The 23,230-nt window shown below is 57.3% G+C and overlaps 2 protein-coding genes across 6 annotated transcripts; one reads left to right on the top strand and one right to left on the bottom strand.

Annotated features, from left to right (window-relative positions):
* The first annotated feature begins 1,583 nt into the window (after window positions 1–1,583).
* On the top strand, window positions 1,584–4,860 carry ZDHHC12 (zDHHC palmitoyltransferase 12). 2 transcript variants are annotated; one of them, XM_003940038.4, is made up of 5 exons: window positions 1,584–1,732; window positions 3,159–3,295; window positions 3,644–3,721; window positions 3,912–4,078; window positions 4,224–4,860. In XM_003940038.4, the coding sequence occupies exons 1-5, from the start codon at window positions 1,633–1,635 to the stop codon at window positions 4,543–4,545; spliced, it is 804 nt and encodes a 267-aa protein (XP_003940087.2). In that variant the 5' UTR covers window positions 1,584–1,632; the 3' UTR covers window positions 4,546–4,860. The 2 variants fall into 2 exon arrangements, with proteins under 2 accessions (XP_003940087.2, XP_074251524.1); XM_074395423.1 differs by having other exon boundaries at window positions 4,246–4,535.
* On the bottom strand, window positions 4,806–22,194 carry PKN3 (protein kinase N3). Of its 4 annotated transcripts, none has more exons than XM_003940037.4 (22): window positions 21,749–22,194; window positions 19,280–19,520; window positions 18,627–18,772; window positions 17,835–17,946; window positions 17,636–17,763; window positions 17,249–17,432; window positions 12,737–12,883; window positions 12,548–12,657; window positions 12,293–12,436; window positions 11,824–11,899; window positions 11,577–11,745; window positions 11,273–11,375; window positions 11,072–11,139; window positions 10,393–10,456; window positions 10,162–10,253; window positions 8,715–8,891; window positions 6,705–6,767; window positions 6,477–6,553; window positions 5,898–6,040; window positions 5,711–5,818; window positions 5,446–5,526; window positions 4,806–5,335 (listed from the first exon to the last, which is right to left on the bottom strand). In XM_003940037.4, exons 1-22 carry the CDS (start codon window positions 22,043–22,045, stop codon window positions 5,123–5,125), a joined length of 2,943 nt encoding a protein of 980 aa, XP_003940086.2. In that variant the 5' UTR covers window positions 22,046–22,194; the 3' UTR covers window positions 4,806–5,122. The 4 variants fall into 4 exon arrangements, with proteins under 4 accessions (XP_003940086.2, XP_010349065.2, XP_010349064.1 ...); XM_010350763.3 differs by having other exon boundaries at window positions 12,320–12,436; window positions 21,749–22,105; XM_010350762.3 differs by lacking the exon at window positions 21,749–22,194 and adding an exon at window positions 20,673–21,720.
* Between the last annotated feature and the right edge of the window lie 1,036 nt (window positions 22,195–23,230).

The raw sequence follows: 23,230 nt of genomic DNA, 5'->3' as shown, positions 1-23,230 counted from the left end.
AACGTGGTGAAACCCCGTCTCTACTAAAAATACAAAAAATTAGCTGGGCATGGTGGCGCGTGCCTGTAGTCCCAGCTACTCAGGAGGCTGAGGCAGGAGAATTGCTTGAACCCAGGAGGCGGAGGTTGCGGTGAGCCGAGATCGCGCCATTGCACTCCAGCCTGGGTAACAAGAGCGACACTCTTGTCTAAAAAAAAAAAAAAAAAAAAAATACCAAAACAAAAACAACTAGCCGGGTGTGGTGGCGCGTGCCTGTAGTCCCAGCTACTCGGGAGGCTGAGGCAGGATAATTGCTTGAATCCAGGAGTCGGAGGTTGCAGTGAGTCGAGATTGAGCCACTGCACTCCAGCCTGGGCAATAGAGGAAGACTGTCTCAAAAATAAATAAATAAATAAAAATAAGTTGGTCTCATTTTCTCCAGCCACAGACAGGATAGGTCTTCTCACAGTGTAAAGATGGCTCCCGGTTGCCTTATATCCCATTCCTTAGGCTCGAGATCCAAAATAATGCCCCTTCCTCTCAGCATCTAGACAGTAATCTCATGGAAGGCCTGTGATTGGTTCTGCAGAGACACACGCACACAGCCTGCCATCCGCACGCCATCCAATGAGGTGAGGGCCAGTCCCTCCAATCACATGGAATGGGAAGTCGATTCCCCCAACCAAAAAAAGGATGTTGAGCTGAGAAAAACAACAGATGTCAGAGGAGTATCCTGGAGGAGCTGGGATGGAGCCAATCAGATGTTGGCGGAGGAGGATGCTGGTATCAGCGGCAGGTGCTGTGGAGAGGCAGGGCTGAGTGGGGAAGGCCCTGGGGACACAGGGAAGGAGGACAGCCTGAAGCCTCCAGCGGGGAAAGTCCGCCTGTAGGTGGTGGCTCACAGCAGGAGAGGCAAGACAGCCCCGTGCCAGACAACGCGCTTCCATTATTTAATCCTCCCAAACACCTTAGGAGGGAGGCACTACTGACAGCGTCCTTATAGAGAACAGAAAACAGCTCAGAGGGGCTCAGTAACTCGCCCAGGGTCACTTGGGTAGGAAGGGGCAGTGCTGGTATTTCTGACTCCCGCCTAACTTGTATCACCCATAGTCGGAATGTGCCCCACATACCTCCATTTTTCTCTCGTCCGTTTGCAATAGCTGATGATAAATAGCAAAGAGGTAAAGCTGTCACCACAGAGCAACCTTGGGCGACCCCTGGCCCTCTCGAGACCTTAATCATCACATCTTTAAAATGGGCACAATTTTGCCTCCCGGACTCAAAGCAAGCGGCGGGATCTTTGAAGCGCCCAGGGAGCTCTGCGCATGCGCGAGGCTATGGGGGCGGGTACAGGAGAGGGCCGAGGAGGCGCGCGCGCGCTCTCGTGCTTTCAAAAGTTACCTGGCGGGTGGGGCTGGTGTTGGGGGAGTTACCAGCTGCGCGCGCGCGCGCCGGCCCCGCCCTCAGCCTCTTCAGGCACCTGTTGGCTTGAGGGCCCACTCGGCCGCAGCTGCCATCCAATAGGCAGCCTCCATGACCCAGTCCGGCCCCGCCCGCCTCCCGGATTCACCAATCCCCGGGTGGCCCTGTGCCCCTCCCTCGGAGGGCCCGCCTCTCTGGGCGCTTCTTCCGGGTGGGACCCGGGCCGAGGCGATGGCGCCCTGGGCGCTCCTTAGCCCTGGGGTCTTGGTGCGGACCGGGCATACCGTGCTGACATGGGGGATCACGCTGGTGCTCTTCCTGCACGATACCGGTGAGCCGGACCCCGAGCGACCCCGGACCCACCCGATCCCGCGTGGTTCCCCAGACGTTCGGGTCTTACTGGGTCCCCCACCTAATCCCTGGAGATCCTGGGATTGGCCGGATCTCCGCCAGCTCCTGAAGCCCCCTCCCCATCTATCATTCCAAGAGCCACCTGCTCTCCGCCTGATACCCCGTCGATCCCTAATTAACCCCAGCATCTTCCTGATCACTGCCAGATGCCCTGTCCATCCCAGGACCTAGCCGGTGCCCACCAGATCCAAGGACCGACTTGAACCCCATGTCCCCCGATCCTGGGACCCACATGATCCTTCCCAGGAACTGACCCCAAATCTTGCCATCCATACGATTACGCAGCTCAACTATATGCAAAGATTGGCATTCTGCCCACACCCACACCCTCCACACCCCCATGGCCACTAACTGCCCAAGTCCAGGCAACCCCTCAGGCAAGAGAACATCCCAGGGATGCGGCCCATCTCCCGTCTTCCCACAGGAACACCCATTCACCCACCCACCCACCTCCATTTCCTTCAGTAGCCCCCTATCCAGCGCCTCACCAGCCACACACAGGCAGCCTCCCCCACTGTCACCCACGGCAGCCCCCAGCTCTCCTTCCATGGTGGTCCAGCCTCAGTTTCTGGACTGGGGCCCCTTCTGGCTTTACTCCCAAGACCTCAAACCTCCTCCACCACCTTCACCCTTTAGCCTAAAAACTTGCTCAGGTCTCCCTATGAGAAAAGAACCCCTCTCAAAAAGCCACCCTTTTATCTCTGCTCCTTCTTACAACCAAGGGACACTGGATTTGTCCACACTCTGCTGTCTGGTGGTCTCATGCCCCCTCATTCCTTGCCCTGCACCCCACCTCCCCAACCTACTGTCGCCTCCATGTGCTGAAGCCCACTGGACATGCCTTATGCCCCTCTGCAGCATCTGAGCCTGCGGGCTGCACCCTCCCCCACATAGCTCTCTCAAGCATTTCAGACCTGGCCAGTCTCTCACCATGGCAGAGCCAGAGACCCTGGACCCCTCCTCCCTCTCCCCCACATCCAGTCAGGTCTGCCTTCCTTCACCCAGAAGTCCCCTGTCTATTCCTTCCTCTCTCACTCCCTGCCAGGCCTTTGCAGGTACCCTCTTCTTCCTTCTGGCCAGATTCTCTGCCCCCAGGCTTCCCCCGATCCATTTCTCTAGCAATGAGGTTTTCCAAAACATATCTGGCCCTATAACCTTCCATGGTTCCCTCTGACCCTCCAGATAAAGTACAGATGAACTGGTGGCCACACACAGCCACTCATGGAACCAGCCTTTCCAGGCCTTCGCTCAGCCAGGAACACACTTCCCCACCTCCAGCTGCACCCCAGCCCCATCCACCCCTCTTCTGCCCAGCCCAGCCTCACTGTGCTCTCTGGCCTCTCCAGAGCTTCGGCAATGGGAGGAGCAGGGGGAGCTGCTCCTGCCGCTCACCTTTCTGCTCCTGGTGCTGGGCTCCCTGCTGCTCTACCTCGCTGTGTCACTCATGGACCCTGGCTACGTGAATGTGCAGCCCCAGCCTCAGGTAACCAGGGACCCCGACTCTCACCCACAGGGACTCAACACCAGCACAGTCCACATGCCAGGTTCTGTGCTGCAGCTCTTGTGGGGGCAGCTCAGTGCATCCTCTTGCCAGTCCTAGAGCTCCAGCCTACATTATCAAGGAAACTGCTGGGGCCAGAGAAGGAAGAGACTGACAAGCATCACACAGCTCCCCTCAGTCCAGGGCGCTCTGCCACACCCTCACCTCCATTCTGCATGGGATGGGCCCCAAACTGCACACCCAGAGCTAAGCTGGCCCCTAGGGGAGCTGCTCACCAGTGCCACCTGTCTCCCAAGGGGACCGTGTCTTACACCCCGCCCCTCATTCCAGGAGGAGATCAAAGAGGAGCAGACAGCCATGGTTCCTCCCGCCATCCCTCTTCGGCGCTGCAGATACTGCCTGGTACTGGTGAGTGAGGCAGGAACCCCCGTGGGAGAGGTTGGGCCAAAGCTGAGACTCCTCAACCTCCTCCTGCCCCACTGCCTGGGCCTCACCCCTCCTCCAAGAAGGCCTTCCAGATTCAGGCCCTGATTCCCCCCTCAGCGGTGGGCCCACCGCGGGGCTGGCACGGAGTCCCCACTCTCCTCCATGCCCACAGCAACCCCTGCGGGCTCGGCACTGCCGTGAGTGCCGCCGCTGCGTCCGCCGCTACGACCACCACTGCCCCTGGATGGAGAACTGCGTGGGGGAGCGCAACCACCCACTCTTTGTGGTCTACCTGGTGCTGCAGCTGCTGGTGCTTCTGTGGGGCCTCTACCTGGCATGGTAGGTGCTGCCCGGGGCGTGGGAAGACGGTGGGATGCATGCGTCCACAGGGGTGGACAGAGCCAGGGCTCCCAGGGACCCGGCACAGGGAGGGAAGAGCTCCCCAGCCCTCCCCAACAGCAGGCCCCTGTCCCCTGCACCGCAGGTCAGGCCTCCGATTCTTCCAGCCCTGGGGGCTGTGGCTGCGGTCCAGTGGGCTCCTGTTTGCCACCTTCCTACTGCTGTCCCTCTTCTCATTGGTGGCCAGCCTGCTCCTCGCCTCGCACCTCTACCTGGTGGCCAGCAACACCACCACCTGGGAGTTCATGTCCTCACACCACATCGCCTATCTCCGCCAGCACCCCGGCAACCCCTTTGACCGGGGCCTGACCCGCAACCTGGCCCACTTCTTCTGCGGATGGCCCTCGGGGTCCTGGGAGACCCTCTGGGCTGAGGAGGAGGAGGAGGGCAGCAGCCCAGCTGTTTAGGGTCGCTGGAGGCCGGGCTGCCGTCCTGTGCCTGAAAACCACGGGGCCTGTTCCCAGCTGGGGTCAGCCCTCGGAGGGCCTGGGGCTGCTCATTCCTGCCCACTCCTCAGGCCCCAGAACGGAGCTTCAAGACAGACAGATCCTGCCTCGCTGGGCAGTTCTACCATCCAAGGAAGAAGGAGAAGAAGACCTGTGGGCAGCTCAGGCCCAAGCAGACCTCGGGCTCCACCCCAGCCCAACCCAGCCCAGGCTGCCGCCAGTGCACATGTATGAATTTAATAATCTATAAAGCAAGTCAAATCTTAAAAAGACAAATCGTATCACTCCTCGCTGTGGCACCCTTTCTGGGCCAGGTCTCATTGGGAGGTAGAGGAGGGCAAGCTGGAGGGGGAGGGGACACACTTTGCCCAGGGACACTGAGCAAAGCCCATGACAGAGGACCCATGGCTGCCACCTTGAGTCCCAAGGGCTCATAAAGGCCAAGCAAGTCCTGGGCCTCCAGGCAGGGCACACAGGTGGGTAAGCAGAGGCTCTAACAGTCTGTGGGAGTAGGGGGCAGAGGTGCAAGGAGACGCCCTCAGGGCTCCAGGAATCGCTCTGACACAAAGTCGAAGTCCTGGAAGGCGGCCTGTTGGCAGGCAGTGAGGGGGCTGTGGGGTGCAGGTGGGGTCAGGGCAGGCGGCAGCCCTGTGAATTCATCCTCAAAGTAGCGCAGGTCCGCAGGGCCATAGAGGGTGGGCACGAAGGGGGGCCGGACGGTGCGGGCAAGCAGGGCCTGCCAGTTGATGGTCTGGAGGAAAAGGAGAGGTGCCTGAGACGGCGGGAATGTCAACCCCAGGAGTCACTGCATGCCACCCACCCTGCCAGGCACAGGGGACCACTGCCACCCCAGCCACTCACCCTGAAGAATGGCTGGACCTTGATCTCCTCGGCATCCTGCTCCCCCGCCCCGAGGCGCTTCTCCGGGCACTTCTGGAGGAGCTGGGCAATAGGATGGGCGCTCACTTAGGGCATTCAGCCCCAGGCATCGCTGCCATCCGCACGACCCAAGCGCGCTGGCCCAGAGGGCTCCAAGGATGGGTGTCAGGGGGTCTGCTGTCCCATGGAAGAGGGCACAGGGGCCTTGAGGGGCCACCCAACCCAGTCCCAGCCCTGCAGTGCTTACCTTCTGAATGAGCTCAAGCCCTTGCACTGACAGAAAGCCAGGGTAGGGGGCATCCGTGTTCACGATGCAATCAAACACCTCCTCCTCGGTGTCCCCTGGGAACGGGCACTGTGGAGATGGGGCTCAGTGGGATGTACGGCCCCCTGACCCCAACCCAGAGGCCCAGGCAGCACGCTCCAGCACTCACCTCGCCCACCAGCATCTCATAGAGCAGCACGCCCAGCCCCCACCAGTCCACAGCCCGAGTATACGCCTCCTGTGTCAGCACCTCGGGAGCCAGGAACTCCGGGGTGCCACAGAAGGTGCTAGTCCGGTCCCCAAAGCCAATCCCTGCAAACCAACACACACACCAATAGCTGCTTGCTGTGGCCTATTCACAAAAACCTCAACGGCCCAGCCTTATGATGCAGGCAGCTGAGCCTATGCCAAGCCCTGCCCTGTACCCAAGGAAGTGGGAATGTTTACGCCGCCATTCAACTTCAGGCTCACAGGCTAAGGTCACAGAAGGCAGAACTCAGGCTCCTCTCCCAGCCCTGACCACAGGCTCTACCTCGGGCCAAAGGCAGGCCAGGGATCTCTACAAGCTTCGAGGGCTGGGAAGAAAGGGCCAGCGTGCCCAGCTGTCCCCTGGAATGAGGTCTGGGGTGGGGGAATCAGGGCATCCGTGGGTGGGGAGATTTCTTGGGAGATGCCATGTGCCCATAACCCTGTTGGCCAGGCTGAGTAGACGAGGCTGGAGATGTGGATCCCAATGGGCGGCCCCCACCTTCCTTGCAGAGTCCAAAGTCTGCGATCTTCAGAAATCCCTGAGCGTCCAGCAGAAGATTATCCAACTTCAGATCCCTGAGGGCAAGGGTGCAGGTCAAAGGGGCTGAGCAGGGCTTAGACCCAGGGAACAGCAACTGCCCCTGGAGCAGCCCAGACAGGAGGGAGGCGGTGTCTTCGTCCTCACCCACCTCACCACCACCCCCAGGCAGCCCTGGACAAAAGTCACCTGTAAATGATCTTCTTCTCATGTAAGAACTGCAGCCCCAGGACAACACAAGCCAGGTAGAAGCTGCAGGAGTGGTTATGAAAGAACTCAGGCCCAAGACACGCACCACGGAGGCCGGGCAGGGAGGCACCAGGATGTCCCAGCCAGAGTCAGAGGTGAGTGAGACTGGGACAAGCATCATGCCCAGGTGCTCCAACAGTCCCAAGGCTGCCCCAAGGTTGCTGTGCACTCCCACCCTGCCCTTCCTGGGCTCAGGGACCAAGTGTGCGCATAGCGACCTGCAGTTGATTTTTATAATCATGCCTACTTTTCTTTCTTTCTTTTTTTTTCTGTTCTGTCACCAGCCTGGAGGGCAGTGGTATGATCTCGGCTCACTGTAACCTCCGCCTCCCAGGTTCAAGTGATTCTCCTGCCTCAGCCTCCCGAGTAGCTATAATTACAAGTGCCCACCACTATGCCCAGCTAATTTTTTTTTTTTTTTTTTTTTTTTTTTGAGACGGAGTTTCGCTCTTGTTACCCAGGCTGGAGTGCAATGGCGCGATCTCGGCTCACCGCAACCTCCGCCTCCTGGGTTCAGGCAATTCTCCTGCCTCAGCCTCCTGAGTAGCTGGGATTACAGGCACGCGCCACCATGCCCAGCTAATTTTTTGTATTTTTAGTAGAGACGGGGATTCACCATGTTGACCAGGATGGTCTCGATCTCTCGACCTCGTGATCCACCCGCCTCGGCCTCCCAAAGTGCTGGGATTACAGGCTTGAGCCACCGCGCCCGGCCTTTTTTTTTTTTTTTAGTAGAGACATGGTTTCACCATGTTGGCCAGGATGGTCTCAATCTCTTGATTTTGTGCTCTGTCTACCTCTGCCTCCCAAAGTGTAGGATTACAGGCATGAGCCACCGCACCCAGCCTTTTTTTTTTTTTTTTTTTTTTGAGACAGAGTCTTACTCTGTCACCCAGGCTGGGCAGTGGCAGGATCTTGGCTCACTGCAACCTACACCTCCTAGGTTCAAGCGATTCTCCTGCCTCAGACTCCCAAGTAGCTGGGACTACAGGCGTGCATCACCATGCCTGGCTAATTTTTATATTTTTAGTAGAGACATGGTTTCACCATGTTGGCCAGGATGGTCACGAACTCCTCACAGGTGATCTGCCTGCCTCAGCCTCCCAAAGTGCTGGGATTACAGGTACCTGGCCAATAATGCCTGTTTTTCTTTTTTTTTTTTTTTTTTTTTTGAGACAGAGTTTCACTCTTGTTTCCCAGGCTAGAGTGCAATGGCTCAGTCTTGGCTCATTGCAACCTCTGTCTCCCAGGTTCAAGTGATTCTCCTGCCTCGGCCTCCCAAGTGGCTGGTATTACAGGCATGCACCACCATACTTGGCTAATTTTGTATTTTTAGTAGGGGTTTCTCCATGTTGGTCAGGCTGGTCTCAAACTCCTGACCTCAGGTGATCCACTCGCCTTGGCCTCCCAAAGTGTGGGATTATAGGCATGAGCCACTGCGCCCAGACAGTCATGCCTATTTTTCAAATAAAGATCTGAGACTTGCCAGGTGTGGTGACTCACACCTGTAATCCCAGCACTTTGGGAGGCTAAGGTGGGCAGATCATGAGGTCATGAGTTCAAGACCAGCCTGGCCAACATGGCGAAACCTGTCTCTACTAAAAATACAAAAATTAGCCAAGTGTGGTGGCAGGTGCCTGTAATCCCAGCTACTTGGGAGGCTGAGGCAGGAGAATTGCTTGGACCCAGGAGGTGGAGATTGCAATGAGCCAAGATCACGCCACTGCACTCCAGCCTGTGTGACCGAGCAAGACTCTGTCTCAAAAACAAAAACCTAATGCACAGCTTCATAAGCTAATGCCCAGGGTCACAAATGCTGTCAGTTGGTGCCAGGATGTGAGCCAAGGCCTCTGACTCCTGCTCCTCTGCTGCCCGGCCCCTGGAGAAAGCAGGAGGTAGGGAAGCAGGCAAAGTTTGTTGGAAGAAGCAGACAGGAGGGATGGAACCCACCGGGCCTGGGGCTCCGGGAAGACATCCTCGTGGATCTGCATCATGAGGTCACCACCGGGCACAAACTCAGTCACGAAGCAGGCATGGCTGGAGGTCTGGAAGCACGCAAGGAGGGAGAGCAGGAAGGGGTGCCCTGTGCGACCCACAGCCTCCAGGATCCGCTTCTCGCAGTACAGGCTGCAGGAGAGAGCAAGAGTCTTGGAGGGAAGGAAAACGTCCCCTGGCTGTGCCCTGTGCCCTGCACAACACCCCCGGCTCCCTGTGCCCTCAGCCAAAGTGCCAGGAGGGTAGGATGACGGTTTCTTTTTTTGTTTGTTTTTGAGACAGAATCTTGCTCTGTCACCTGGGCTGGTGCAGCGATGCGATCTTGGTTCACGGCAACCTCTGCCTCCCAAATTCAAGCGATTCTCCTACATCACCCTCCTAAGTAGCTGGGATTACAGGTGTGTGCTAATACGCCCAGCTAATTTTTATATTTTTAGTAGAGACAGGATTTCACCATGTTGCCCAGGCTGGTCTCAAACTCTTGGCCTCAAGTTATCCACCTGCTTCAGCCTTCCAGAATGCTGGAAGCATAAACCACCACACCCAGCCCTTTTATTTTCCTCGAGATGCAGTCTCACTCTGTTGCCAGGCTGGAGTGCAATGGCGTGATATCAGCTCACCGCAACCTCCGCCTCCCAGGTTCAGGCGATTCTCCTGCCTCAGCCTCCCAAGTAGCTGGGACTACAAGCACATGCCACCATGCCCAGCTAATTTTTGTATTTTTAGTAGAGATGGGTTTTCACCATGTTGGCCAGGATGGTCTTGATCTCTTGACCTCGTGATCCACCCGCCTCGGCCTCCCAAAGTGCTGGGATTACAGGCTTGAGCCACCGTGCCCGGCCTGTTTTTGATTTATTATTCTTTTTTTAGATGAGGTCTCATTTTGTCGCCCAGGCTGGAGATCTCTGGTAATAACTATAACTTCCACCTCCTGAGCTCAAGCAATCCTTTCACCTCAGACTCCCAAGTAGCTGAGTGACTCAAGGTGCATGCCATCATGCCCAGCTATTTCTTGTAGATGGGGTTTCACCATGTGGTTCAGATTGGTCTCGAACTCCTTCACTCAAGTGATCTACCTGTCTTGGCCTCCCAAAGTGCCGGGATCACATGCATGAGCCACTGCGCCTGGCCACAGAGTGATGGTTTCTATATGTCAGGGGCTCATAAGAGCCTCTGAACCTGCACAGCTATCAATGCCCCCGTTTTACAGTAGAGTAAACTGACAGAGAGAAGAGGGGACCTGCTCAAGGAAACAGTTAACTACTGCAGGTGCCGAAAGAGGATGCAGGCCTGGCTGGCCCCCACGGGGTCACCTCTCTAAAGCCCTAGGAGCCTTTCACTCTCCTCTAGATGCTGTAGCCCAGGCCAGACATCCCGGGTGCCCTGTGGCGCCCCCACACACCTGTCTATCTCGTCCCGGCCGAGCACCTCCTGCTTCTTCAGCGCTTTGATGGCGTAGTATTTCCCCGTCCCCTTGAACTGGACCAGGAGGACCTGAGGCCAGAGCGAGGTTGGGCTCCAGGTGGGCCGCACCAGGGAGCCTCCGCCACCACACCCACAGATCAGGTCCTCCTGGCTCATGCGATGAGGCCCCCAACTCTGTCCCACGGCAGCACCGGCTTCAGCCCACTACCTTCCCAAAGTGTCCCCGGCCCAGCACAGCCAAGCAGCGGAAGTCCTGAAGCCGAGGCGGTTTCCTGCAAAGAAAGAGACAGTACAGGCCGGGCGCAGTGGCTCACGCCTATAATCCCAGCACTTTGGGAGGCCAAGGCTGGCAGATCACAAGGTCAGGAGTTCGAGATCATCCTGGCCAGCATGCTGAAACCCTGTCTCTACTAAAAAAAATACAAAAATTAGCTGGGCATGGTGGCATGCATCTGTAGTCCCAGCTACTGGGAGGCTGAGGCAGGAGAATCACTTGAACCTGGGAGGCGGAGGTTGCAGTGAGCCGAGATCACCCCACTGCACTCCAACTTGGCAACAGAGAGAGACTCTGTCTCAAAAAAAAAAAAAAAAAATTGTACAGGAAGCCCCCTAGGACAAGGACTGTGTCCCCACCCAGAGCCACTCCAAGCCTCCCATCCCCAGTCCTGGGCTTTCCTGACCTATGGGCTCATAAGAAAGCCCTGTAGTAAGGGCTTCTAGAAGCTGGCATACAGCTGGAGCTCAATAATGTGGACTTAGCAAATTCGACCAGGAGAGCCAGCCAGTGCATCCACCAGGCAGCCAGGGAGTAACGTACAAATGGATACACAAACGTTCAAGCAAGCAGACGAACGTCTCAAACGTGCAGATGCACAGGATCAGGGTACCTGGTGGAGGAGGCTGGCGAAGACGGCCCACGCCGAGTCCTAGGCTCCATATGGGGGCGTTTGGTGCGCTGCGAAGACACAGAAGCTCAGGGCGGGGCGGGGCTTCCTTCTCTCTTTCCCTCCAGGCCGGCTACCCCACGCCTGGGTGACCTGACCAGCCCTGGTCGCCCCCAGGAGCCACTAGTCCTGCCAGCCCCTCACCGGAGTCTCCTCGGATGTTGGCTCCTGGGGGAGGTAGAGGCGTGGAGGCTTGGGTGGGGGCATCATCTCTTCGCCCAAGGGGGTCTTCTTGGGCAGGAAATTACTGTAGAGAGGAAGTAGACACAGGGCCCAGCACTGGCAGATCAAAGAGCCGGCAGGATTGACACACTTCCCCAAAGTGAGACGGACAGAGGGTTGAGGACTGAGCAATGTGGACAGACAGACAGACAGACAGACACTGCCTGGACTCAGAGTGAGGCAGCCGCACAGAGAAGCATGCAGTCTAGGGGAGGGCACTCCTCACCTGGGGGTGGGAGGGTCAGAGGCCTCTCGAGGTGTTGCCGGGGTCCGAGGGCACCCTTTGGGAGGGCTGATGGTGCTCGGGGAGCTGCAAGGGGGCAGTAGGTTCATGACGAGACGCCCCCAGGCTGCCATGCTGAGGTTCATCTGCGAAGCCCTTAGGAAGTCCTGGCCTGGGAGAAAAAGGGGAGCTCAGTCTCCCCAGGGCCCCCGCCCTACTCCCTCGCACACAGCCCCCATTCCCTCCACACCTCTGCGTTTAGAGAAGATGCGTTTCTGCCTCCGCAGCCGGGGCCGCCTCTCAATGACAGGATCGCAGAAGGTCACCTGCAGGGGCGGGGTCAGGGTTGCAGACCAGTCGCCTCCCACTTCTGCCACGGCATCTCCTCTGCCCCTGCGATCCCAGCCCAGGCCCCCAGTGTAAACAGACACAAGAGCCAGAAGGACCCACAGAAACAGATTCAATGTCCTCATTGGTAATAGTGGGGAAACAGAGGCCCAGGGAAGAGCCACTTGTCCAGGGTCACTTCTGAGGCAGGGCAGTCAGGACAAGGACCCAGGCCTCCAGATGCAGCACCGAGAGGGTGGCTAGGAGTCCTTATTCTTGGAGACTCTCTGGTCCTCAATCTCTGCACTTACGTGCAGTGCATTGATCTCAAAGGCCTTCCTGGCCCTGATTCCCCGGAGCCCGCCAGGTCAGAGGGCGGAGGCAGTGAGCACCTGGGCAAAAAGCAGCCCCTGCGGTACCAGGCTGAGGGACAGTTGGTGACAGGCATTGTCCAGGAAGTCCTCAAGTCTCAGGAAGGCCACGCCACAGAGCTGCCGCCAGTCCCGCCAATGCACCCCAATCTCCAGCTCACGGGCCTGTATTGGGGAGGGCAGGCTGAAGAGTGGGGTGCAAGACCAGCCCCGATCCAGGCAGCCTTCTGCCCCACAGCCCAAGGGCACCCCTGACCAAACAAAGGCCAGCCTTACTCGCTCCAGTGGGATGACGAAGGTCTGGTTCCAGGACTGTTCAGCCACCTGCCCCCAACTCGTCTGGCCCACAACGCGGTTGTCCACCTTTAGCACGGCCAGCACCTCGCCTGCAGGGCCAGAGCCGGGCTCAGGGCAGGCCAGGAGCAGGGCTCTCCTGCTCCTCCACCAAGCTCCTTCACTACTCACTGGCAAGCTCGCCTCGGCCTCGCTGCTGCTTGGCCCTGGTCCGAAGCCAGCCCTCGGAAGGGCTGCCAGCCAGCGCGGCCACCGGGGAGCGTCCAGGCACGGTGGTCAGCAACTGTTCACAGCCTAGGAGACGAACCTGCAACGTCCCTGTGGGGAGGGAGGGTGCGGGGCGCTGTCAGATGCCATCTTCCCACTGCCACCACCAAGGTGTCCTGGGACCCAGGAAGGCCACCCTCCCCAGGAGGTGGCTGAACCCAGACCCTACCCACCCAAGGCCCGGGCAGCTACCTGAGGAGCCTCACCCAGTATGGTGCCCTGGAGTGCCTGCACAGGAGCCTGCTGCCCCCACTGCCGCTCCCAAACACCACGAGCCACCCCAAAGGGTGCCCTTGGACCCCGATGACACCCTGGGAGGCCTCTGACTTGGCCAGTGCCAGGTGAGGAGCCACCTTGTCCCACACTGCATGCTTTTCCATAGCAGCCACCCCTTTCCAGGGCAGAGCAACTGGCTTTCCCCTCCACGTGCTGGAGTGGCAGGGACACAGGCTCAGACCTCAGACCTCAGCCAGGCTGCACAGAGCCGCCACACATGACAGGACGCTGCCCAGAGCTGGGGCCTAGAGAGCACTGTGGCAAGGACAAGAGCTTAGGACAGGGAGCGAGAAGCCTGGCTTCCTGTCCTGACCCACATGCTCCCTGGGTCTCAGTTTCCCCATCTGAACATGGAAGTTAGTCCCAGCTCGGCCCCAACATCCCCAACAGACATAAAATGTGTTTTGCCAGCGGAGTAAGTTCATGTGGATCACAAGGCCAGGAGTTCGAGACCAGTCTGGCCAACATGGAGAAACCCCGTCTCTACTAAAACTACAAAAATTAGCTGGGCGTGGTAGCGCCTGCCTGCAATCCCAGCTACTCGGGAGGCTGAGGCAGGAGAATTGCTTGAATTAACAACCGTGGAGGTTGCGGTGAGCTGAGATCACACCATTGCACTGCAGCCTGGGCAACAAGAGCAAAACTCCATCTCAATAAAAAAAAAAAAAAAGAAAGAGAAAGCAGTGGGGATAGAGCAGCTTTTGATGGCACGAAGTGGGCCCAAGAGCATCACTTAGGGAGAGTCTGGGCTTTGGGGGGTTACACTCAGAGAGACCCTGTAAACAAAGGCAGGGGTCCAGGGTAGAAAGATTACCTTAGGAAGGACAATTCGAGTAACTGGGGTGTTTAGCCAGGACACAGGATATAGGGCAGCCCTGAGTAGCTGAATTCTAGACATTTTAACAAGCTGTTTCTTCTGCGTTCCTCAACTTGCCCACTTGGCCATAAGTACTCCCATGTAAGTTCTTCAAGGCCAAGACACCACCTCCTCTACAATAAACATTCCCTGGGCTGGGAGTGGTGGCTCATGCCTGTAATCCCAGCACTTTGGGAGGCTGGGGCAGGCAGATCACCTGAGGTCAGGAGTTTGAGACCAGCCTGGCCAACATGGCGAAACTCTGTCTCTACTAATAATACAAAAGGTAGCCAGTCATGGTGGTATGCACCTGTAATCACAGCTAATCACAAAGCTGAGGTGGGAGAATTGCTTGAACCCAGGAGGTAGAGGTTGCAGTAAGCCAATATCACGCCACTGGACTCCAGTCTAAGCGACAGTGCGAGACTCCATCTCAAAAATACAGAAAGAAAACATTCCTTGATTCCCCAAGGCCAGGTGAGAGGGCACCATCCTCAGCCTGCATTCCCTCTTCTCAGCTCTGCTCACAATGGAATGGGTCAGTCTGTTCTGCAGCAGTGCTCTGTGTGGGCAGGCGCTGGCCTTTCCAGCTCACACTGTATCGGTGGGGAGCTCAGGGCTTCAAAGCCCATGCTCTGAGATTATTTGTTGATTACAATTTGGCTGCTATTACAAGGAGACAGATCTCAGTACAAGATAAGAAAACTTTTTTTTTTTTTTTTTGAGATGGAGTTTTTGCTCTTGTTACCCAGGCTGGAGTGCAATGGTGTGATCTTGGCTCACCGCAACCTCCGCCTCCTGGGCTCAGGCAATTCTCCTGCCTCAGCCTCCCGAGTAGCTGGGATTACAGGCACGCGCCACCACGCCCAGCTAGTTTTTTATATTTTTAGTAGAGATGCCAGGATGGTCTCGATCTCTCGACCTCGTGATCCACCCGCCTTGGCCTCCCAAAGTGCTGGGATTACAGGCTTGAGCCACCACGCCCAGCACTTTTTTTTTTTTTGAGACGGAGTCTTGCTTTGGTGCCCACGCTGGAGTGCAGTGGCGCAATCTCGGCTCACTGCAACCTCTGCCTGCTAGGTTCAAGAGATTCTCCTGACTCAGCCTCTCAAGTAGCTGGGATTACAGGCATGCACCACCACACCCAGCTAATTTTTGCTTTTTTATTTTAATTTTTTTTTTTTTTTTTTTTTTTTTTTTGAGCCAGAGTCTCTCTCTGTTGCAAGGCTAGAGTGCAGTGGTGCAATCTCGGCTCACTGTAAACTCCACTTCCCAGGTTCAAGCGATTCTCCTGCCTCAGCCTCCCAGGTAGCTGGGAATACAGGAACGCACCACCATGCCCAGCTAATTTTTATATTTTTAGTAAAGACAGGGTTTCAATATGCTGGCCAGGATGGTCTCGATCTCCTGACCTCGTGATCTGCCCGCCTTGGCCTCGCAAAGTGCTGGGATTACAGGCGTGAGCCACCGCGCCCGGCCGTTTTTTAATTTTTTTTTGTGGCACAATCTCGGCTCATCGCAACGTCCGCCTCTTGGGTTGAAGCGATTCTTCTGCCTTAGCCTCTCCAGTAGCTGTGATTACAGGCATATGCCACCACACCCGACTAATTTAGTATCAGCCTCCCAAAGTGTTGGGATTACAGACGTGAGCCACTGCACCTGGCCTTTTTTTTTTTTTTTTTTAAAAGACAAGTTCTCACTCCATGGTCTAGACTAGAATGCAGTGGCGTGATCATGGCTCACTGTGGTCTCAGCCTCCCTGGGCTCAAGCGATCCTCCCACCTCAACCTCCCAAGTAGTTGGGACTATAGGTATGAACCATCATACCCAGATAATTTTTGTATTTTTTGTAGAGTTGGAGTTTTGTCATGTTACCCAGGCTGGTCTCAAACTCCTGGACTCAAGTGATCCACATGTCTCAGCCTCCTAAAGTGCTAGGATTACAGGTGTGAGCCAACTGTACCCAGCCATTTTAGTTTAATTTCATTGTTATTATTTCTCCAAGAAAACTCTTGTTTTTTTGTTTTTTTTTTTTTTAAGACAGAGTCATGCTCTGCTGCCCAGGCTGGAGTGCAATGGCTCGATCTTGGCTCACTGTAACCTCCGCCTCCTGGGCTCAAGAGATTCTCGTGCCTCAGCCTCCTGAGTAGCTGAGATTATAGGCACCTGCCACTATGCCTGGCTAATTTTTGTATTTTTAGTATAGATGGGGTTTCACCATGTTGGCCAGGTTGGTCTTGAACTCCTGACCTCATAATCCGCCCACATTGGCCTCCCAAAGTGCAGGAACTATAAGCATGAGCCACTGTACCCAGCCATTTTTTTTTTTTTTTTTTTGAGAAAGAGTCTTGCCCTGTTGCCCAGGCTGGAGTACAGTGGTGCTATCTCAGCTCACTGCAGCCTCATTTCCTGGATTCAAGGGATTCTCCTGCCTCAGCCTCCCAAGTAGCTGGGACTACAGGCATGTGCCACCACGCCCAGCCACTTTTTGTATTTTTAGTAGAGACAGGATTTCACCATGTTGGCCAGGCTGGTCTTGAACTCCTGACCTCCATCTGCCTCAGACTTCCAAAGTGCTGGGATTACAGACATGAGCCATGGCTTCTGACCCAAGGAAATTTTCTTTTCTTTTTTCTTTTTTTTGAGATGGAGACTCACTCTGTTGCCCAGGTTGGAGTGCAGTGGCCCAGTCTCAGCTCACTGCAACCTCTGCCTCCCAGGTTCAAGCAATTCTGTGTCTCAGCCTCCCAAGCAGCTGGGATTACAGGTACCTACCACCACATCTGGCTAATTTTTGCATTTTTAGTAGAGATTAGGTTTCACTATCTTGGCCAGCCTGACCTTGTGATCCACCAGCCTTGGCCTCCCAAAGTGCTAGGATTACAGGTGTGAGCCACCAAGCCTGACCTAGAAAACTTTCTAATAGTCCAAGCTGCCCAGTGCTGGGTATCAAGCTTTCCAGGGCTACAAGCTTCCTAAAACCAGTGCTTTAAGCATTATCCTGGTTATTTATATAAATAAAAGCTACACTATCTGAGGGCTGACTGTGCTAGGCACTGTGCTTAACACATCACACGCAACATAGCAACCCTATAAGGTAGGTCCTATTATCATTCCCATTTTACAGATGGATAAACTGAGGTTTGGAGAAGGAATGTCAGTTTCCCACAGTCACGCTGGTAGTGGGTGGTGGGGACAGGATTGGAACTCTCCCCCAGAGTTCCTTGTGCTTCCGGGTCCCCCCACAAAGATAAGAACTCTGAAGGGGGAGGAACCCTGGCTACCTGTCAGGGCAGTGGGCTTCACAGGTGTCCCTGAAGGCTGGGGGTATCCAGGGACCGCAGTCCGCAGCTCTCGGGCCACTCTGCTGCGCAAAGGGTGGGTGGGAGGCAGTCGCTCCAGCAGCTGCTCCAAGGCCAGCCGCAGGAGGTCCAGTTTCTGGGAGGACTCCTGGAGCTGGGCCTGAGCCTGCAGAGGGGACACAGGGAGAGCCAGGTCCATGGGGTGTGTGGCAGGGGGCAGAAGCCCAGTCCACCCAGAGCCACCTTCCACCTGAAGTCTCAACAGAAGGTGTCTTCTGCTTCTCCACAGCCACCCTCCCTTCATGCCCCTGCAGAGGGTGGCATAGGGAACAAGCCAGCCTTAGTAGAGGGCCAGTGCTGGGACCTGACCTCAGCCAGCGCCTTGCGGTCCTGCGTTCTCCGGCTACCGAGCAGTTTCACCACGTTCTTGGCGCCCTCGGCCACGGCTGCCTCAACATGCAGTCGATGCTGTAGCTCGTCCGCCAGCAGCTCAGGCCCTGTGGGGAGGAGGGCAGCCCTCAGGCCCTGCTCTGCCCTGCTCCGCCCTCCCTGTGTCTCAAGGCCTTACCTGGCTCTGGGGACCCACTGGCCTCCAGGCTGCTGATCTTCATCCGAAGCAGGGCCACCTTCAGCTGGCTATCTCGTAGCATCTGCTGGGCGGCTGCCAGGAGCTTCCTCTCCTATGCGGTCGTGAGATAAGCCCATCAGACCAGGCCTGGGCCACAGCCTCCCCCATCAGACCAGGTACTGGAGCTGGGTCTCCCCCATCAGAACAGGGTTAAAGTCAAGCCTCACTCAGTTGGCCAGACACTAGAGTCAAGCCTCCCTTGTTGGACTAGTTGGTGGGGCAGGGGAGCCTTTTCCATCAGACCAACAAGGGCTGGAGTCAAGCCTCCGCTTTCATATCCGTGCTGGGGTCATGCCTCTCCCATCAGACTAGAGCTGAGGCTAAGCCTCACCCAACCAATCAGGGCTGGGGCTGAGCCTCCCACATTAGATCAGGGCAGGGGCTAAACTAAGCCTCTCCCCTCAGATCAAGGCTAAGGTCATGCCTCCCTCATCATATCAGGGCCACAGCCAAGCCTTCCTGTCAGACAAGGACTGAGGCCTGGTTCCCCACATCATGCTGGGAATTGGGACTGGGGCTGGGCTGGGATCCCATTAGACCAGGGCAAGGCCTTCTCTGTCACACCAGGGGCTGCAGCCATGCCTTCCTTACCCAGCTGGGGTGTGGGGCTATATTTTCCCCTTCAGGCTGCAGTCCGGGACAATGTGTCCCTTATGGGCTCAATGGCCGACCTGCATTTCCCCATCAGAGCAGGGGCCAGGGTGCCCTCGTCATCAGACTGTAGGGCCTTACCTTGGGGGTGCCACTGGCGCATGTGTGGGTCATGTTCTCAGCCCCCTGCTTCACCTTCAGCTCCACCTGCAGCTGCCTCTGGAGGGCCTCCAGGTGTCGAGCCCTGAGCTGCTCTGCCCACGGCCGGGTTCCCGAGGCCACAGGCTCTGTGCACAGGTATATGGAGCATATGGGTCCCTCACCCAGAGCCAAGACCCACACTGTGGCCTCTCCTCCTTCCCCCACAACTGTTTGTTTTTTTTTTTTTCTTTTGAGACGGAGTTTTCGCTCTTGTTACCCAGGCTGGAGTGCAATGGCGCGATCTCGGCTCACTGCAACCTCTGCCTCCTGGGTTCAAGCAGTTCTCCTGCCTCAGCCTCCCAAGTAGCTGGGACTACAGGCGTGTGCCACCATGCCCAGCTAAATTTTGTATTTTTAGTAGAGACGGGCTTTCACCTTGTTGACCAGAATGGTCTTGATCTCTTGACCTTGTGATCCACCCGCCTCGGCCTCCCAAAGTGCTGGAGTTACAGGCGTCAGCCACCGCGCCCGGCTTCCCCCACTGTTCTTATGGGCAGGAAGTAAGGTGGTCTTGCCACAGCGGCCAGGGCCAAGGCCAGGGGCCAGGTGGGCCTGGAGCCTTCTGTCCTGAACGGTCTCAGCTCCTCACTCACCAGCCAGGCCAGGCCCGGGGCCAGGCAGCAGGATTCGGGCGTGCAGCTCCCGAAGCTCCCCATGCAGCTGCTCCAGGCGGCGGTTGGAGGACCGCAGCAGCTGCTGCACGTGGCCCAGGTGGCGGCGGTCTGTGGCCACGCGCCGCAGGTTCTCCACCCCCTCCTTGATCTTCAGCTCCTTCTGGATGGCCCGGCGGATCACCTCCTTCTCATCCTCTGGGGGCCACTGGCTCGGTCCAGGCTGCAGAGGGTGGAGAGCAGTCTTGGGGTGCTGCGGCCACCAGCAGCTTCTGCTCAGTGCAGATGGAGGCGGAGGAAAGGACGGCACCCAGGACTGACACCCACAGGGCTTGGGAAGCTTCTCTCCCCTTAGAGCTCAGGCCTGAGCCAGATGGAAACTCCCAGGCCACTCATCCAGGCCAGGCTCCTGTCCTCTGCCCAGCAGAGAAGGGTGGGGCTGGGAGGATTGTTCACACGGTAAACGGGTGCCAGGCTCTATTCTAAGAGCTCTGCATGTATTACCACATCACTCCTCCCAGCCACCCCACCCGGTAGTGGTGGTCATTATCCCCATTTTCTTTTTCTTTCTTTTTTTTCTTTTCTTTTTTTTTTTTTGAGACAGACTTTCACTCTTGTTGCCCAGGCTGGAGGGCAATGGGGCGATCTCAGCTCACTGCAACCTCTGCCTCTCAGGTTCCAGCAATTCTCCTGCCTCAGCCTCCCTAGTAGCTGGGATTACAGGCATGCGCCACCATGCCTGGCTAATTTTGTATTTTCAGTAGAGAAGGAGTGTCTCCATGTTGGCCAGCCTGGTCTTGAACTCCCGACCTGAGGTGATCTGCCTGCCCCAGCCTCCCAAAGTGCTGGGATTACAGGCATGAGCCACCACACCCAGCCTATTACCCGCCCCCCATTTTCTAGTGAGGAAACTGAGGCCCAGAGAGGTGAAGTAACCTGGCCACAGTCAAGACACTGAGGAGAGGCCACCATCTCTTGGGCCCCAGCTGTCCCTGGCAGCCCTGGGTAATCAGGTTGCTCTCTCTAAGTCTGGAATCCAAAGTAGAGTCCCAGGAAAGCTCAAGGCTGAGTAGGGGTTAAACAAAGCCACAAGAGAAAGGGGCCAGGGGCCTGGGAGCCAGGGCTTGTTCCCCTGATGTCCCGATGCCGCAGGCAGCAAAGCAGAGGCACAGAGAGGGACTGGGGAGTCCTCGGGTGCCCACTCCCCACTCAGCTCCTGGAAGTAGAGGCCCTCTCACTGCTTCACCCAGGCTGGAGCCAGGAACACCTCCTTTCCAGTCACCAGCATTTCAAAGCAACCGGTGCCAAAGGTGACCTCAGGCCGGGGTAACCCACGATACCCCCAACAAGAGCTCTTGCAGGAACCCCACCTTACCTCTCTGTGTTCCATCTCCTGAGCCCAGTGGAAAGGGCTGCAACCCCAGACTCAGGAACCCCACCCCCACCCCAGACTTCATCGGGGCCTGCCGGCCCAACTGTCAGAGGGCAAGGGCGAGGTTCAGGAAATCCTCTGACCGCCCCAGGCCACAGGGCCAGAGCCAAAGGCTGGAGCAAACAAAGATCCCATGGAGCTGGGGGCCCGGCCACCGGGGTCCTGAGTCACTCAGCTGCCGCTGAAGGGCGGGGCCCCAAAGGAAATCGGAAAATGTGTACAAGCTACCTCTGGAACAGGCGGAGGACCTCCAGAGAAAGGGGGTGAGAGGGGGCAGACCCAGCCCAGACGGCGGCCTAAGCAACTGGATCGGGCACTCAAGAGTCTACGGGCACCCCAAACACTCCGATGGTCCTGTCTGCCCTGGGTTAGAACTCTGACATGGAAACTCACACCTCCTCCTTTCTGCTCTGTGCGGGGACCGGCTCCTGTCCGCAAATGTCCCCCTCCCCACCACTGTCTCCGGGACAGGACACCACCTCTGCCTCCACCAAGCGCACCTACTGCCACCTCCAGCAGGAAACCTGGCCCCCTCTGCATTCTAGAACCCGCTGTGTACTCGAGGGTTCCCGCCCCGGCGCCAGGGAGGCCGCTCCCCTCTCGCCTGGTGTGCTCTGGGAGGGACTCCCGCCAGTGCCAAGCGTGCACACACTGCGCCCCGGGCTGAGCGCACATTCTAATCCCCGCAGGCTCGCGTGGCCGCACTTCCTATCCCGGCTAATTCCCGTCGGCCTTGGAGACCCATCAGGGAAAACCGACTTTAGGACAGTCTGGGGCCCACCCTGGTGGTGCACATGCGGCCGGGGGCTGATTTGGAGACGCTGCAGGGCCCAGGAACGACCGCACCGGGGCTCAGGTCGGCTCTGCGAGGGCGCCGCGGGGTCGGAGCAGGGGCAGGAGCAGGGAAGGGGAGCGGGCGAGGGGCAGGGCGGGGCACGCGGCCGCGGTTTGGGGCGCCGGGGCGGTGACCCGGGCTTCCCGCACCCCCCGGTCCCGCGCATTCCTCGCGCGCGGTTCACCTGCCGCGGCGCCCCCTCCTCCATGGCGCCGCTCCGGCCGCTCCAGGCCCTCCTCTCCGCCACTCCAGTCCCGGAAGCCGCGGCCCCTCCGCCAGGACTTTCAAACTTGAAACTTCCCGGGAAGTGGCGCCGGAGACGCGGGATCGGGCGCCCCCTCCCGAGACCCGCTGGCCCGCCCGGACCCGGGAGACCAGCGCCGCCTCCCGTCCGCACCGCTCCAGCGCCCCGGACCCCAAGCCCGAGGCCCCGCGCCCCAGCGGCTCCCTCTGATCCAACATTCCGCGGGATTCTGGCCATAGCACCCGGGCCTCGGCGGCCACGGTTCCCACTGGGCGGGATCGCGCTGCATGCCCGAGATGGACGTTCAGGCGGAGCATCGCGGGCGCCCAGGTCCTCCAGCCTTCCCCGCCCGGCGCCTGCAGGCTCCGGCCAGTTGGTGACCGGGGTGGGGGTGGGAAGAACAGCGCCCCCTGAGGCTAGCCGGGTCGCCCAGCCGGGTGCAGCGGTGGAAGGGGGGAGGCCCCTAACTTCGAGCCCCTCCACGACCTCGACCAAGCCCCTCAAGTCTCTCTTCGTCTGGCACGTTGTTGGTGTAATGTGGGCCAATCCAAAATTGTCTCTCTCCTCGGAGTGGTTGGCCCAAACTAGGTATTAGTCATTACAAGAACGTATACTAGGCTGGGCACCTTGGCTCACACCTATAATCCCCGCAGTTTGGCAGCCGGAGGCGGACGGATCAGGTCAGGAGTTCGAGACCAGCCTGACCAATGGTGAAACCCCATCTCTACTAAAAATACAAAAATTAGTTGGGTGTGGTGTCGCGGCACGCGACTGTAGTCCCAGCTACTCAAGAGGCTGAGGCAGGAAAATCACTTGAACTCGGGAGGTGGAGATTGCAGTGACCTCAGATAGAGCCACTGCACTCCAGCCTGGGCGACAGACTCCGTCTGAAAAAAAAAAAAAAAAAAAAAAAAAAGAACTGACCCGGCACGGTGGCTCAAGCCTGTAGTCCCAGCACATTGGAAGGCCAAGGCAGGCAGATTACCTGAGGTCGGGAGTTCGAGACCAACCTGACCAACATGGAGAAACCGCACCTCTATTAAAAATACACATTTAGCCAGGCGTGGTGGTGCATGTCTGTAATCCCAACTACTCAGGAGGCTGAGGCAGGAGAATCGCTTAAACTCGGGAGGCGGAGGTGGCTGATCACACCATTGCACTCCAGCCTGGGCAACATGAAAGAAACTCCATCTCAAAAAAAAAAAAAAAAAAAAAAAAAAAAAAAAAAAAAGAACATACACTTGGGGAAAATGTAAATCCTCACCCAAAATTATGATAAATTACAGGTGAATGAACCGGACCTCTCTCAGGCCCATCTCTTTTTTTTTTTTTTTTTTTTTTTTTCCTTTTTGAGACGGAGTTTCGCTCTTGTTACCCAGGCTGGAGTGCAATGGCGCGATCTCGGCTCACCGCAATCTCCGC

The sequence above is a fragment of the Saimiri boliviensis genome, chromosome 2 (genome assembly GCF_048565385.1).
Source record: "Saimiri boliviensis isolate mSaiBol1 chromosome 2, mSaiBol1.pri, whole genome shotgun sequence".
In the NCBI taxonomy this organism is placed as follows: Eukaryota; Metazoa; Chordata; class Mammalia; order Primates; family Cebidae; genus Saimiri; species Saimiri boliviensis.
Note: the sequence above shows the minus strand (reverse complement) of the source record. Positions and strands in the feature narration are given on the sequence as shown.

Coding starts and splice junctions, on each gene's coding strand:
- ZDHHC12 (XM_003940038.4), top strand. CDS start 1,633: ATGGCGCCCTGGGCGCTCCTTAGCCCTGGGGTCTTGGTGCGGACCGGG. Junction 1,733..3,158: donor GCTCTTCCTGCACGATACCG/GTGAGCCGGACC, acceptor TGGCCTCTCCAG/AGCTTCGGCAATGGGAGGAG. Junction 4,079..4,223: donor TGGGGCCTCTACCTGGCATG/GTAGGTGCTGCC, acceptor CCTGCACCGCAG/GTCAGGCCTCCGATTCTTCC.
- PKN3 (XM_003940037.4), bottom strand. CDS start 22,045: ATGGCCAGAATCCCGCGGAATGTTGGATCAGAGGGAGCCGCTGGGGCG. Junction 12,658..12,736: donor AGGCCGAGGCGAGCTTGCCA/GTGAGTAGTGAA, acceptor CTGGCCCTGCAG/GCGAGGTGCTGGCCGTGCTA. Junction 11,376..11,576: donor TCTGACCCTCCCACCCCCAG/GTGAGGAGTGCC, acceptor TCCTCTCTACAG/TAATTTCCTGCCCAAGAAGA.